The sequence below is a fragment of the Chroicocephalus ridibundus genome, chromosome 3, assembly GCF_963924245.1.
Source record: "Chroicocephalus ridibundus chromosome 3, bChrRid1.1, whole genome shotgun sequence".
NCBI classification, from domain to species: domain Eukaryota; kingdom Metazoa; phylum Chordata; class Aves; order Charadriiformes; family Laridae; genus Chroicocephalus; species Chroicocephalus ridibundus.
In genome coordinates, this window is record NC_086286.1 from 49,567,728 (window position 1) to 49,580,979 (window position 13,252).

The 13,252-nt window shown below is 42.6% G+C and overlaps 2 protein-coding genes across 3 annotated transcripts in view; both read left to right on the top strand.

Moving 5' to 3' along the window:
- Nucleotides 1-7,111, top strand: part of GNPAT (glyceronephosphate O-acyltransferase) — a 22,752-nt gene extending 15,641 nt beyond the window's left edge. For both annotated transcript variants that reach the window (XM_063329084.1, XM_063329085.1), the window contains exons 10-16: nucleotides 491-736; nucleotides 1,439-1,518; nucleotides 3,960-4,100; nucleotides 5,047-5,146; nucleotides 5,240-5,333; nucleotides 6,538-6,599; nucleotides 6,904-7,111. In XM_063329084.1, the coding sequence (XP_063185154.1) occupies nucleotides 491-736; nucleotides 1,439-1,518; nucleotides 3,960-4,100; nucleotides 5,047-5,146; nucleotides 5,240-5,333; nucleotides 6,538-6,599; nucleotides 6,904-6,947 (767 nt within the window). In that variant the 3' untranslated portion in view covers nucleotides 6,948-7,111. The remainder of the gene's footprint in view (nucleotides 1-490; nucleotides 737-1,438; nucleotides 1,519-3,959; nucleotides 4,101-5,046; nucleotides 5,147-5,239; nucleotides 5,334-6,537; nucleotides 6,600-6,903) is intronic.
- A 277-nt stretch (nucleotides 7,112-7,388) lies between these two features.
- PDCD2 (programmed cell death 2) lies at nucleotides 7,389-13,058 on the top strand. The gene is made up of 6 exons (XM_063329091.1): nucleotides 7,389-7,742; nucleotides 7,822-8,073; nucleotides 9,356-9,541; nucleotides 10,500-10,615; nucleotides 11,875-11,991; nucleotides 12,683-13,058. Exons 1-6 carry the CDS (start codon nucleotides 7,445-7,447, stop codon nucleotides 12,842-12,844), a joined length of 1,131 nt encoding a protein of 376 aa, XP_063185161.1. The 5' UTR covers nucleotides 7,389-7,444; the 3' UTR covers nucleotides 12,845-13,058.
- The last annotated feature ends 194 nt before the right edge of the window (nucleotides 13,059-13,252 follow it).

Here is a 13,252-nt window from a genome sequence, read left to right on the forward strand (position 1 = left end):
ACGATACTTACGTTAGGATTTCTTTAAACTTAATTTGGGATGAAGACTTCCTTGTATATGAGAGTTGAGGAAAAACATTATAAAGACTTGTGCATCTGATTCAAAACTTGAAGTGTCAGAAACGCCTAAGCAAAAATATGGTCTCCATTTCCTTACTGATGAATGTATCCATCAAACAGATCTATCCTCTTGTATTTGGAGGCTCAGAATACTTGTTCCAGAGACAAAGGAAGTATTTGTCATTGTTAGCAAGTGGAAGCATTTAAAGTGCTTTAATTAGAGAAATGTCTGAAATTTGTTTTCTCCATTTCGTACTATGCCTAGGCTGCCAATTCCTGGTATGGATTATTTTAGAATATCTCTCTAGCTGAATGTTTTGGTGTAATAATTGGTCTTCAGTGATAAAACTTAAATACTGGTGCATTTTAGGTTGTTTCGGTAGAGTTGTGTTCCCTTCTGCATCTTCCTGAGTGTTGCGTTTTCCTGCTAGATAACCTGTGTGCCAAAAAAGCAGTCATGTCTGGCCTCACCCTGCATTCCAACATTGCTCACCTTGTTGATGGGCACGTGGTCCTAAATGACAAAGGAGTGGAAGATGGAGCCGTAGGGGAAATCGTCTTTAAGCGTGCTCTGGCCATCCTCATGTGTGCCACCTACAGAAACCAACTGCTGAATGTGTTTGTGCGTCCATCTCTGGTGGCCGTTGCCTTGCAGATGACACGCAGCTTCAGAAAAGGTATGTTTGGGTAGCTCTGAGAGTCCGCTGGCTTTGCTCCGTGCGCAGTCAGCTGTGAGAGGAGCACAAGACTCCCACCTGCGACTGCTAGTGGAAGCGATCTGTTATACTCTGGATAAGGTCCCATGGCATAAGGTGGATGTCTTGGGAGGGGACGGGGGTATTTTTCTTGCCTTTTTTGCTTTGTTTATCCTTTGATACTTTTGAAAGCAGGTATGTTCTGCTGAGAGGGCAGGGCTAAGGTGAGCTGATCCCAGTTCTTAAGTGTCTTATTTTGTTGGCGCTTAGCAAACCAGCTTTTTAAGTTACAAATTACAGACAGCTCACACTTGTGTACCGTGCAACCAGTTCTCTGTCTTTCTTCTCTTCCCACTTCTGTTTCTGAAGTATTTCAGTGTTATCCGATACTTGGCTTGTAAAGAAACTTTTCAGAATACATGCCTTAGTTTGTGCATCATCTGATTATGTGGTATTTAGTGCATGTTCTGAGAAGCTACAACCCTTTTGGTAACAGTTGAATCGAGTGCTTTGAGTACTTGCTGTTCTGTTGTGGTGGTTTCTGCTGTGTATGTATGGTGTTAACCTCAAGTACAAATTTTATTTGAAGCAGGTACTCTCTCTAAAATAAGCAGTAAATGGCTCTTCACTTGTGTGTTTTAAATTACATTTTTAAACAATAATACTTTACAATATTTTTTTCAGAGGAAATCTATAGCTGCTTCAGCTTCTTGAGAGATGTTTTTTCTGATGAGTTCATCTTCTTTCCTGGCGTTTCATTGAAGGTAAAAACATCCTTTATACAAAAATACTGTACAAAGTACAAAACTGTACAAAAATACGCAGCCAACTAAAATAGCATCTGATTTCAGGGCTCTGCCAAACAAGTGCTTTATGATAAACATGTACAGCAATATCAACTTGATCTGTAAGTGGGAGGGAGAACTTAAAAGGGGGTCAGAGTAGAGGTAGTCATTTGGTTAGTTGCAAAATGTTGTCTGAATCCACGAGGTTGCATGTGCAATCTTTTTTTTTCTCCCTCCAGTAAAAAAAAAACTTCCCAATTCTGAACCATTAAAATGAACTGTAGTAGAAGTTTGGCTTTTTTGCATAAAGCTACCAGTCTTCCAGCACGGATATAAAAATATGTGTAAAGCTGTCTTTTAAGTGAAGTGTAAATACAGTGCTCCTCCAGTTATGTAAGAGACTTTAGGCTGTGAAGAAAAAAGTGTTAATGTAGATTTAATTGAATCCTGTCACAGAGTGGGTGTGTTCTAGCAGCACAGAAACAAAACAGGAATTCTCATTGAGGCTACACCAGAATATTTTTTCCTAAAAGCTCTTGCAGGCTGTGTAGCAGAGGGCCACTGCTGCTCTTTCAGAAAGTTAAGCTATAAGTATTATACCAATTAATGATCAACCGTTGTATGCCCTTGTTATCTTTGACAAATAGAGTAGGCAATTCTAAATTTAGGTGCCTATTGTCCTCTGGTTGGTTGTACTCCTCCTAGTGCAGCTGTGATCGGTCGCTTTGTGTAGCTCCATGTGTGTGGTCTGTGATGGCAGGGCTACCAGAGGACTCTGCCAACACCCAGCGTGGGCCTCTGTACCCACCTCTCCTTGAGTGCAGAACGTGGCGGTGTCTACTCTGTAGTGCTTATACAACGGCTAATGTTTCTCTTATACCTTGAACTCTGAAGGTTTTGATGTTCCTGTGCATAAGTAAACACTTTTTTTAATATTTTGATGGTTCATGGTTGAGCCCTTTTAGGTTTTTATTACTAGCATTTATCTTGTGTAGGTTCAGATTTGCAAGCACTATGAGGGAAGTGCTTATAGTAAAGCCTGTTTTAAAACTTCTGCAGCCAAAATTTTGATAAAAATCGGAGTTGAGGCTATGCAGCCTGGGAAGGTTTTTGAAGTGTGAACTTTCCTAATGGCATAACAGCGTCCCTCGCAGAGTCTTAGGGAAGCTTTACTTGCATCCTATTTCCTTGAGAAGAGTTTCCCCTCATTTCACCCCCTGCCCGGTATAGCCATTACTCAGACAAAGCCAGTATTGTTCCCGCATACTGCCTTATTGCAGGGCTCAGTGTGTCTTCATCCTCTCCTAACACAGCTGGACACAGGCAAGCTGTGAAAACTGCAGGCAGCGCTTTGCTCTCTGCAGGACTTGCTGTGTCAGTTTGTACATGTCCTGCTGGGTCGGAGCTGGCTTTAGTCCAGCCAGCTTGAAATGCAGGTGAGTGCAAGTTTATTAGTAAAAAAAAAAAAAAAAAAAAGGTTTAATGCCATACCCTATATAAACTAGTAAGTCCACAGTTTTTATTTGGATTTAAAACTGATTAAATGTGATTTTTATCAGTGCTAAGGCCAAATTATCTGATGGCGATATTTGTGACCTTTCCTGCATTTAAAAAAATAGAAAAGTATAATTTTCATAAGGATATTCAAGACTTGTGACTGCATTAAAATCTCATAGACTTTTATATAGAAGAGAATTGTGCCTTTTTTTAAAGGCTGATGGGCACCATTATGTTTAGTTTTCATTGTTAGCAATTGTTGCCTCTTGCAACTTTTTTTCAAGTACCAAAACCAAGCAGGGAACAGGAAGGTGGCTGGCTATGACTGACTTTACTGAAGTCAAATGAAAGAGTTGCTATAATGTTAAGGGATCTCTTAGCAACCCACCCCTCTAGTCGTCCACGTGTCTGTCATGTCTGTGTCCTATCCCCATGTGTCCTGTGTGTCATCTCCCCCTGCACCCATATTGGCAGTAAAATGGTTTTGTCATTGACATTTCCATAATTTGTAACTTTTGGCCATTGTGCTGTCTCTTTTGTAGAGGGCAGGTCAGTGAACTATGTTGTCATTTATTGCAAACAGTGGACATGAGATAAAAGCAAACCCTGACTTAAAATAAGTAAATAAATAAATGCCACCTACAGAAAAAACCCTCGGCTGTTACAATAGCAGCCACAGCCGCTTTCTTTGCTCTTAGGTCTCTTGTGCATCCAGGTACTGCTGTGTTTAAGAACCCGTTCCCGCTGCCTTTTTGTAGGGGTATTTCTGGTATATGGAAAACTTTGGTTTGAGTCTCTTGAGAACTGAGTTCAGAAATGGAAGTGGTGTGCTGTTGTATGGGTTTTGTTGCTGATTTTGTGGGGCAAGGTAGCTGCACTTAGTGTAGACATTAAAATTTCAGTTCTGCTTCTCTTTCCCCCAGGATTTTGAGGAAGGATGCTTTCTACTCACAAAATGTGATGCCATTCAAGCAACTCAGCAGGAAATCTACCCTACTGACAAAGGAAGTGTTATAGTATCTTTCTTGTCAGCTATGTTCCGACCTTTTGTAGAAGGTTATCAGGTATGTTGTTGTTTGGAAAATTATCTCTTTTCTCCCATGTTTTATAGGGAAACTAGGAGAGCTGAGATACTTCTGCAGTGTAAGTAGTGACTGTTTTCATGGCTGGGGAGTGGAAGAGTTGAGAAATAGCAGTAACAAATATCTTAAACATCACCCTCCCGCCAGGATCCTGATTTCAGCTTTTGGCTTAGACTTTGCCAATTGACTAAAGCAGTACCTACCATGTAATGTGATGGCCCATCGTAGATTTATAAGCTTCATGGGGAGTGTGCTGCTACCAGGTTGATTGCTCTTTCTTATGAGGAGCTCTTGCTTAATTCATTTCATGTGGGCTGTCCTGACAGGTGCAGAAATGATTTTGCATCTCATATATGATATCTTTTTTTTTTTTTTTTTTTTTGGAGTCATTAATTCCATTTGGATCTCTTTAAATTATTTGGTTTTCCAAGGTTTTAATAAGACCAAACACTTACGCTCCTGTAGTAAGCGATGTATACAAAAATAGGAGGCTAAAATCTCTGGTGTGTCAGCATAACATTGGTGGGAATGTGAACGCTTGAACCTAGTGGAATCTCTTACTGATCTGCTGTATGACTTGGGCTGAACTGTACTGATTCAGTTTTTCCCACCTGTAAAACGGATATTGCTTTAATATTAATTTAATATGGCTTAAATTATACTGTTTTTGATTGTGAGAACAGGAATATTAAATTGATGTCTAAGGTAACTATTATAGTAATTCTGAACCTTTAATGTTAGGGTTCTCATGCCTGTTGAACAGTAATAAAAATTTCAGATGCTCTATATAATGATACCTTTTGAGTTCCTCTCCTACACTTTTCAAAATGCAACAATGTTGCTTTCTTATGAGGGCATCTTTGTTTGTAATTAATAGCAAATTGACAATCAAAAGGAAATAAGTGCTAATTGGTTTTTTAAATGTTAGTTAATTTTCAGATACCTCTCAAAGGAAACAAAAGAAGCCTTTACTGAGAAGCAGTTCATACCTGGAGTCCGCAACTTTGTTTTTCAACTTCTTGAGAAGGGTGTGTATGGCTGTTATGCAATATGATTTTACAACTGTAGCCTGTCAATGGATAGTGATAAAACGTTTAATTGTGTTTCTGCTTTCTCTGTAGGGAATACGCAGTGTTACGAAGCGCTGTCTTCTGACATGCAGAAAAATGCCTTAGCAGCTCTTGTGCAACTAGGTGCAGTGAAGAAGAAGAAAATGTAAGTAGCATTGGCTTATTGGCTTTTTGGTGTGTGGAAGTCAGTGTGTGGTCTCGCTGGCAGTTCTTAATGACTGTGCTATTAGTATCAAGCAAACAGCGGAACCTCGACTGTCTGACCACCAGTCAACTGAAGGCTGATTGGATTTACCCGAGTCGTGGTGAAGACGCGGGTAGTTCCTTTCTGCATGCGTTGTAGAAGCAGAATGGCACACCCTCATAGTGAAAACACTTCTGTGGGACCCAGCATCAAAATTCATTAACTCACTAGTAGGCTGCTTTTACCTTTTGGTTTTCAAAGTTTCTCCCAAGGCTTTGATAAGAAAATAGAACAGTCCTGCTTATTTTTAATAGAAGGGCTACTCTGTGTGTTACAATAAGCCTCATCAGGCAACGTAAGCAATAATCAGGAATACTGCTAATTTTGGGGGGCGTTCAGCACTGACATCTCAAAGCAATTTAACTGAAAGCTTACTCATTAAAGTCTCTTAACACAGTTCATATAGGCCTAAGGTTAAAAAAACAGCTATTGCTGTACAAAAAATAGTGACATGCATTTCCTGTTATCAAATTAACTTGTGTCGTGGTGCTTCTTACTGTATTTAAAAGTATAACCATGGAAGTCCCCAATACAAGAGGTCCCCACATTGTCTTGAGTGTTTCACAGAACACCATTGGGAGCTGATGACCCTGAGCTATTTTCTTATGCCTCTGTTCAGGAAATGAATTGGTTGAGGTTTGTAGTGTTCTTGGAAAGTGCACCGAGTACTCGTGGTGTTACATCCCCTGACATGTCACTGAGCTAAATAGATGTCTATAGCTATATTTCCCTTTTGTGTAAAAGGAATAAATCAATCGAGTGCAACGGAATTTGACATCAGCTGAAGATAGGGTTCAGTTTCAGAGAGCTAGTCTTGAAAATTACATGGTTGAAAACAAACAAATATTCTCTCCTGCCATTCTCCGTAATAAAATTCAGGGTAAGAGAGAGGCATGGGGACTGTGAACAAGAGGAAGGATAAAGTAAGTGTAACTGTCCGTGAGTACAATCTGCTTAGAAGTCTGCTGTGTCCTTAATATGTATGCTGGTAGGATGAAAAATATGACGTAATTATGAAAATGTTTAATTCAGATTATTTGTATAGAAATGACTGGAATAAGAAATATTCATCGAAGAAACACTATTTTTTTTCGTTTGACTGTAGGTCCAATGGATTCACTTACAATGTAAATGAAGAGGCTGTTAATAAAATCCTGGACATGTTTGGTAAGTGTTTTCTTAATTAATTTGAAGAGAGCTTCACAAGTTATAAATTACTTCAGACAATGCACATACGTTAGATGTAGTGGTTTTTTCCCCTACTAGTTCCTCAGATTTATCTGTACAAAAATCCCGATGATACTTTTTTATGGTGCTTTTTCTGGTGTCACTGACTGCAGCTTTGAATCTGCCTTCTTTATTTGAAATACCGTGCCACCCGACGACCAAGGAAGATGGAACAAAATAGTAGCGGAGTGGTATTTACAGCGTTTGCATAAGAAATGTTTACCTTTTGGCTTTGTCTTTTTAGATGCCAGGATACCTGTACAAAAGCCCGTGGCTGCGCGACTCTAAGTGGTTCCTGATGCTGTGACTGGAAGCGACAGGCCCAGAGGTGTTCTTCAGCTCTCCATTACCACTTACAAACTGTGTTTCTATCCTGTGGTTTTTGTTGTTTTGTTTTTTTTTTTAAAAAAAAAAAACAGATTACACATGGTCTTTTTTTTTTTTTTTTTTTTGATATTTAAAAGAAGGGGGGAGCGCACAGTAACGGCTACTTAAATACCTTTTTTTTTTTTTTTTTTCCCTAGACTTGTAACAAAGATTGTGATCGTTTGCAAATATTTCATGGCTGTGAAAATGTAACGGGGGAATTAAAGGACTTGCTATTAAAATTAATATTTAGAAAAAGGCGTTGCTGTCTGGGTAAAAGCCGGGGGGGGGCGGGAAACAGCGCGGGGCGGGCCCTCGCCTCGCGCCGCAACCGACCGCCCCCAACGGCCGCCTCATGGCGGCCGTTGGGGGCGGTCGGTTGCGGCGCGAGGCGAGGGCCCGCCTTTTCCGGCGACAACATGGCGGCCGGCGTGGAGCTGGGCTTCGCAGCGGCGGTGGGGACGGGCGGCGCCTGGCGGCTGCGCAGCTCATACTTCCCCAGCAAGATCGGGGGTCGACCGGCCTGGTTGGGGGAGGTCGGGTTACCGGGCCCGGCCGCTCTGCGCTGCGGCCGCTGTCATCAGCCCCGCGCCTTCCTGCTCCAGCTGTACGCGCCGCTGCCCGAGCGCCCCGACGCTTTCCACCGCACCCTCTTCGTCTTCGCCTGCCGCGGAGCCGCCTGCTATCGCCTGCCCGGCCCGCGGGGGCCTCTCTGTGGTGAGGCGGGGGGTGAGGTGTGAGGAGGGGTTAGGGGGCGATGGCCGCCTCCCCGCTGACCGCCGCTTCTCGCCCGCAGTGTTCCGCAACCAGCTGCCGCGACGGAACGACACCTACTCCGAAGAGCCGCCCCCCGAAGAGCCGCCGCCGGATCCCCCCTCGTCGCCCCCCAGCCGGCTCCGCGATGGGGCCGCTCTCTGCCGCGTCTGCGGTTGCCTGGGGCCCCGCGTCTGCGGGCGCTGCCGCCGCGCCGCCTACTGCGGCCCCGAGCACCAGGCCCTGGACTGGCGGCGGGGGCACCGGCGGTCCTGCGGGCAGCACGCCGCCGGAGGTGGGTCTGGGGGCGGTCTGCAGGGTTGCCTGCCCTTGGCTCCGTCGCCGCTGAGCTGCGGGTGGCACAGGGTCGGTGCTCGCCGAGAGGCGTTGCCGTTGCCAAGGCGGCAGTCCTTTCAGCGTGCCCAAAGTGCTTGTTAGTGGGGTAAGGGCCTGCTCAGGAGAGAAAATGGGAGCTCGTGTCTTTTGCGTTGTCCTATGATTTTGTAAGGAAACCATCAGTAATTCTTTCAGGTGCTTTTTTTTTTCTATTAGATGTTTACTTCATGTGACATAAGAATGTGGGATCTTTGTTGTTCCTGGAAGGCTAATGAATTCAAGGAGTACCTTTGGTCTCTTTCAGAGACCTCTTTCTGTCCCCCTTAATGTTGTAAAAAGCTGAAAGGACATAGACCTATTTTTTCCCTTTGTAGGCCACTTCTAAGATGGCTTATTCATAAATTGTAAAATGATGAGGCCTTCACAGGATATTGTGATGGTCAGTAGATGACAAGAGTACTTTGGTGAGCGTGCTATTTTAGAGACCCTTTTCCTCAGCCATTCCCTCTCCTGCTCTCGTCTCATTCAAATGCTTGCTTGTTTGATGGTTATTACAGGGACAAATACAGAGTATTTAAAGAATTTTCTTAGTCATCAAAAGTATCACATTAATAATGGTGTGATGAAACTTGGTGTGTACGATGTATCTCCTGTTGTACATTGTGGGATGCTAGTCCTAAAAACTTCAATTACAGGTAGTGGAAATAAGCAGAACATTAAAAGTCGATTTGTGCAAATCGAGTTATGGGTCAGACATTTGAAACATTCAATTGAAATAGTGAAAAGCCAAAACCTACTAGCACGTAGTTTAATAATGTCATTACAGAACCGATTTGGAAACTTTGCCTACTCACAATATGCAAAGAAAAACTAAGAAAAAATGGTATGGCTTCGTGGCACCTGATGCACGGTTGACTTGTGTGCATATGCAAGTCAGAATGAGATACGCACAGAGCTGTCAAACTGCAGGTTTTGGTTTTTAAAATGTAGCTGCTAACACTATTTAGTCTGTTTTCTGTGTCTCTTGTATTTACAAAGATTCAAAGCAACACATCACCTTTTGTAGTTTTCTCCTGTCCTTAATATAAATCTTTCTTAAATCAGGTTTAGCAGCAAGGTAAATCGCTCTTGCTTGTGCAGTGCTTGTATTTTTGCTATGTAGTTTGCTGTGTAGCTTTTGGGGAGATGGACATGTAATATGAGATGGTGTTGTGAAATGGTATCCGTTTTCTGTTTTGTAGGTGACTCGGCAGATGCAATTCCAGAGCATAACGAATTCCTTTTTCCAGAATATGAAATTTTGATAGAACCTGAGGAACCAGAATTTCCTGCTGACAGCAGCATAGATCCTGAGGATGAACAAGGCGCTGTAGATACATCAAAGGACACGAAAGAACAAGAGGAACTCAGAGCTACAGGCAGTGCAGGTAAGAAATAAGATGCTGTCTGTAATTCTTTCTAACGAAGCCTGTGTTACAACTTTGAAATATAAAATGCTGTGATTTTTAAGTGTCCACTGTTAACTACTGGTAACAAAAGGCTAAATCTACAGTCATTTGTGCTGCAAGTTTTTTGTAGACATCCTGAAATATAAATTGCTTTCAGGGGAGAGAACTTACTAAGTGCCAACCCCAGGAGCTGTGGAGGCGCCTGTTGCTGCAGTGAGGTTGCAGGTAGCTGGGGGTTACACTGTGTCAGTGTGTGCTCCCCGCAGATAAGGAACGACTCCAGTCAGAAAAACAGTGTCCTGCTGCTGGACACTGCTGGCATCAGGAGATTGAGTTAAATGGTCTTGGCTTGGTTTGGTTCAATTTGTCTTAATTTATGGAAAATATGTAACAAATCTCCTTGGCTGTGCTAGGAAAAAACTGTTCTGAGGCTATTTTAATTGACTTTGAATTAAGCAGTTGAAGTGCAGCCCCCGCTCCCCCAAATTCACAAGGTGTCTGTAGATCACCACGCTGGCTTTGCACACGCCCAGGGTGGAGAGCTTGTGATGTGACAGGGGAAGGTTGCTGGCTTCACAGCTGTCCCTTGCTGTGATCTAAAGCCATCTCGAGACTGCTCGGTGCCGCATGTTGATGTGAACATGGGAGTGCAACAGATGCACTCTTCAGTGCTAGAAACTGAAGTCTGGCACATGCACGGCACGGGTGGCCTTTTTCAGATGTCATGTTCTGAAGGCTCAGCGATCCCTGCTGGGAACCGTATGGGAACCATAAATTTTGGTAGATTAACTCCTTCCCTTTCCACTACTGACAACTGTGTTTAAAATGCAACTAAAACTAGTAAATGGATCTCCGCACTTACAGGTGCAATATTTGTTTTAATTTTTGGCTGTTTTGCATTAGCTTGTAACCGTGGGGTTGTTTTTTCCTTGCTTAGGTGAAGCATTTCAATCCTTAGATGAAGAGACATTGGAAGCAATGGCAAAACATGAGACTAAAGAAGACAAGATCTTCCAAATATTTAAAGAGCGAGTAGCTGCTGAACCAGAGCAGGTCAGAAGATAGGGCAGCCTTAGAACTTACAGATTGTGGCACAGCATCCTGCTGCACCTGCAAAATGCTTCACTGCCTTTTGTACCTACGGTTAGAAATGGCGATGGGGATGCCTCCTCATCCTCCACACACCTTAACCAACATACCCTAATCTTCCTTACGTGCAGAACTTGATTCAGGCTGAAGTAAGAATTTAACAGCTGCTCATGTATCATGTGTGCAGAAATGGGTCAGGGTGAGAAGGCACAGGGGCGCTGAAGCTGAAGGGGGAGGACCTGCCATCCTGTGAAGTGGTTCTAACCAAAGGAGGTGGTGAACCATCGCTCTCTTCCCCAGCCTCTGCAGAATCAAAACTGCAGAGAGGACCTCTGTCACTGTCACCAGCTGTGTGTGTGGGGGGGGTTGGTTTGGCTTTTGTTTAACGCTGAAGAAATTACTGATGATTTCAAAATTTCAACTGTTTAAAACAGAAATCTCCCCCCGTGCTATTTCTTGCTGACACAAGAGGCTGAAAAATGCCACATGGTCAAACAAAACCATGGTTCCTGGTTCCATTCGGGGAAACATAGGCCTAAATCCATAAAACCGGTGGAGGAAGAAGTTCTCTCCATGTTTCACATGGAAGCTGAGGGGTTAAGATGCACACCCAGAAAGTAGGAGGCTTTGAGTCTGTTCCCTCCTCTGCTTGGGGTAGGTTTGTCACCTCCCTCTCTGACCTCCCCATACTGACTGCTCTGCCTTAGCGTCCTCTTGTTGATAATGCCCGATTTGCTATATAAATATTTAGATAGTAACAGAACAACAAAGGATGTGAATATCTGAAAATACCTCCTTCTGGGACATGAGGAGAGTCCCCTTGCATTTAGATGCAGAACTGCAAACAGAAGAGCTGGATTGCATTCCCAAGTTTCCTGTACACTTCTATGTGCTAATTATCAATCCAAGCTCTTCTTCCATCTCAAGACTGTAAAATACATGACCTAGCATTTCTGGGTCCCTTAACTAGAGAAATGCAAATCGTTGCCATTTATCCCTGGATCATTGAAAAAAATGCTGTATGAATACTTGCATGATTCAAATGGTTAAGAAAACTTAAATAAAGAACCTGTCTTATTTAGAATACTGCATTTGCAACCGATGACTTTGCCATGAGTATTACTTAAAGGAACTGACCTTTTTCTGCACTGTCTTACAGCTTTGTCTGTCAGTAAATATATGAAGAGACAGTCTTGAGAACTTAAACTTCCGCTCTATTACAGATTATTAGATACTGCAGAGGAGGAGAAGGCCCGATCTGGGTATCAGGTGAAAATATTCCTGAAGAAAAAGATATCCCAGATTGTTCATGTGGTGCCAAACGGATTTTTGAATTCCAGGTATGTACATTCACTTAATGCTATTATAGGTTAATATAGTTCAGACTTAACAGGATCTAATTGTATAGGTGTTGGCTTGTCATTAGAACAAGGTAGCTGAAGTCGCTACAAACTATGCTAAGTTGTAGGGAGTCCTTACTATTGTAACTGATCTTTCCTATAAGACTTCCACATACAGAAGGTGGGTTTCTATCTGATAACTTGCACCATCCATAAAATGGCGCAGTTGTGAATATGGAACCACCTCATAAGTAACAGGCATCTGGTATTGTATATTTTTAAAAAAAAGCCTTCACAATGTGAAGGATGTGTCTAGCTGAAAGTACTCAGCTGTAGAATTTTATATGCGAGAAGCATGTGCACAGTGAATGCACTTAATGTCATGCAAAGGCAAAACATAGTTATGAAGGTAATTTCAAATGGAAGGAGGCTTACAAATCAGGCAAAGGTTTTAGTCAATAAAACTTCTGTATCTAAAATAACTAGGGCCGTGCCTTTCATTCCCTGTGCATCTACTACACTGTTTTGGGAATTCCAAATTTATTGTATTTGAGCTGCTCTGTTAGTAGCTGTGATTGGGATTTTGGTGTAAGAGAACATAAATGAAGGCAGGACCCTTCTTTGGGGAGAGATGCAGGGAGAGGGTGGAGAGTTGTGGCCTGCCTCTAAACTGTTTTTTTTTTCCTTGAAGATTATGCCACAGCTCCTGAACCACCTTCAGGTCGACAGCCTTGGAGAAAGCATTGACTGGGGAACGCTGGTGGTGTACACTTGTGCTGACAACTGCGGTGAGGGAAATGAATACCCGGAAGAGTTCATATGGAAACAAGACTTCTCCGCAGGCTCTATTTAGCTTCCATCAAGTTACTAAGTTGAGTCATCTAAATAGAATACTTGCCTTGTTTCAGTGCATCGCTGCACTTTAGAGACAGCTAATTGAACTGATGTCACCCATAACTCTGTATCTTTTAACAGTGATAGGACAACTAAAAGTAGACTTTGACAGCCTCTCTCTTGTGCTTCACAGAAGCTTTTACTTCAACCTGGTAATGAAGCCCAGATGCATCTGTTCAGTGAATTTCACTTCAAATCTCAATTTGGAATGTTTAAATAAAGATTAAATATTTTTGGATTGGTGAAAGTATCTTTTGTGGGTGACAGCTTTGAAAACTTCTCTTGTTGTCTGTCAGGATTTTCTTCGTGCTACTCAAAAATTAATATTACTTCCCAGAGAAAAGCAGCCTACTGTAAGATCACTTGC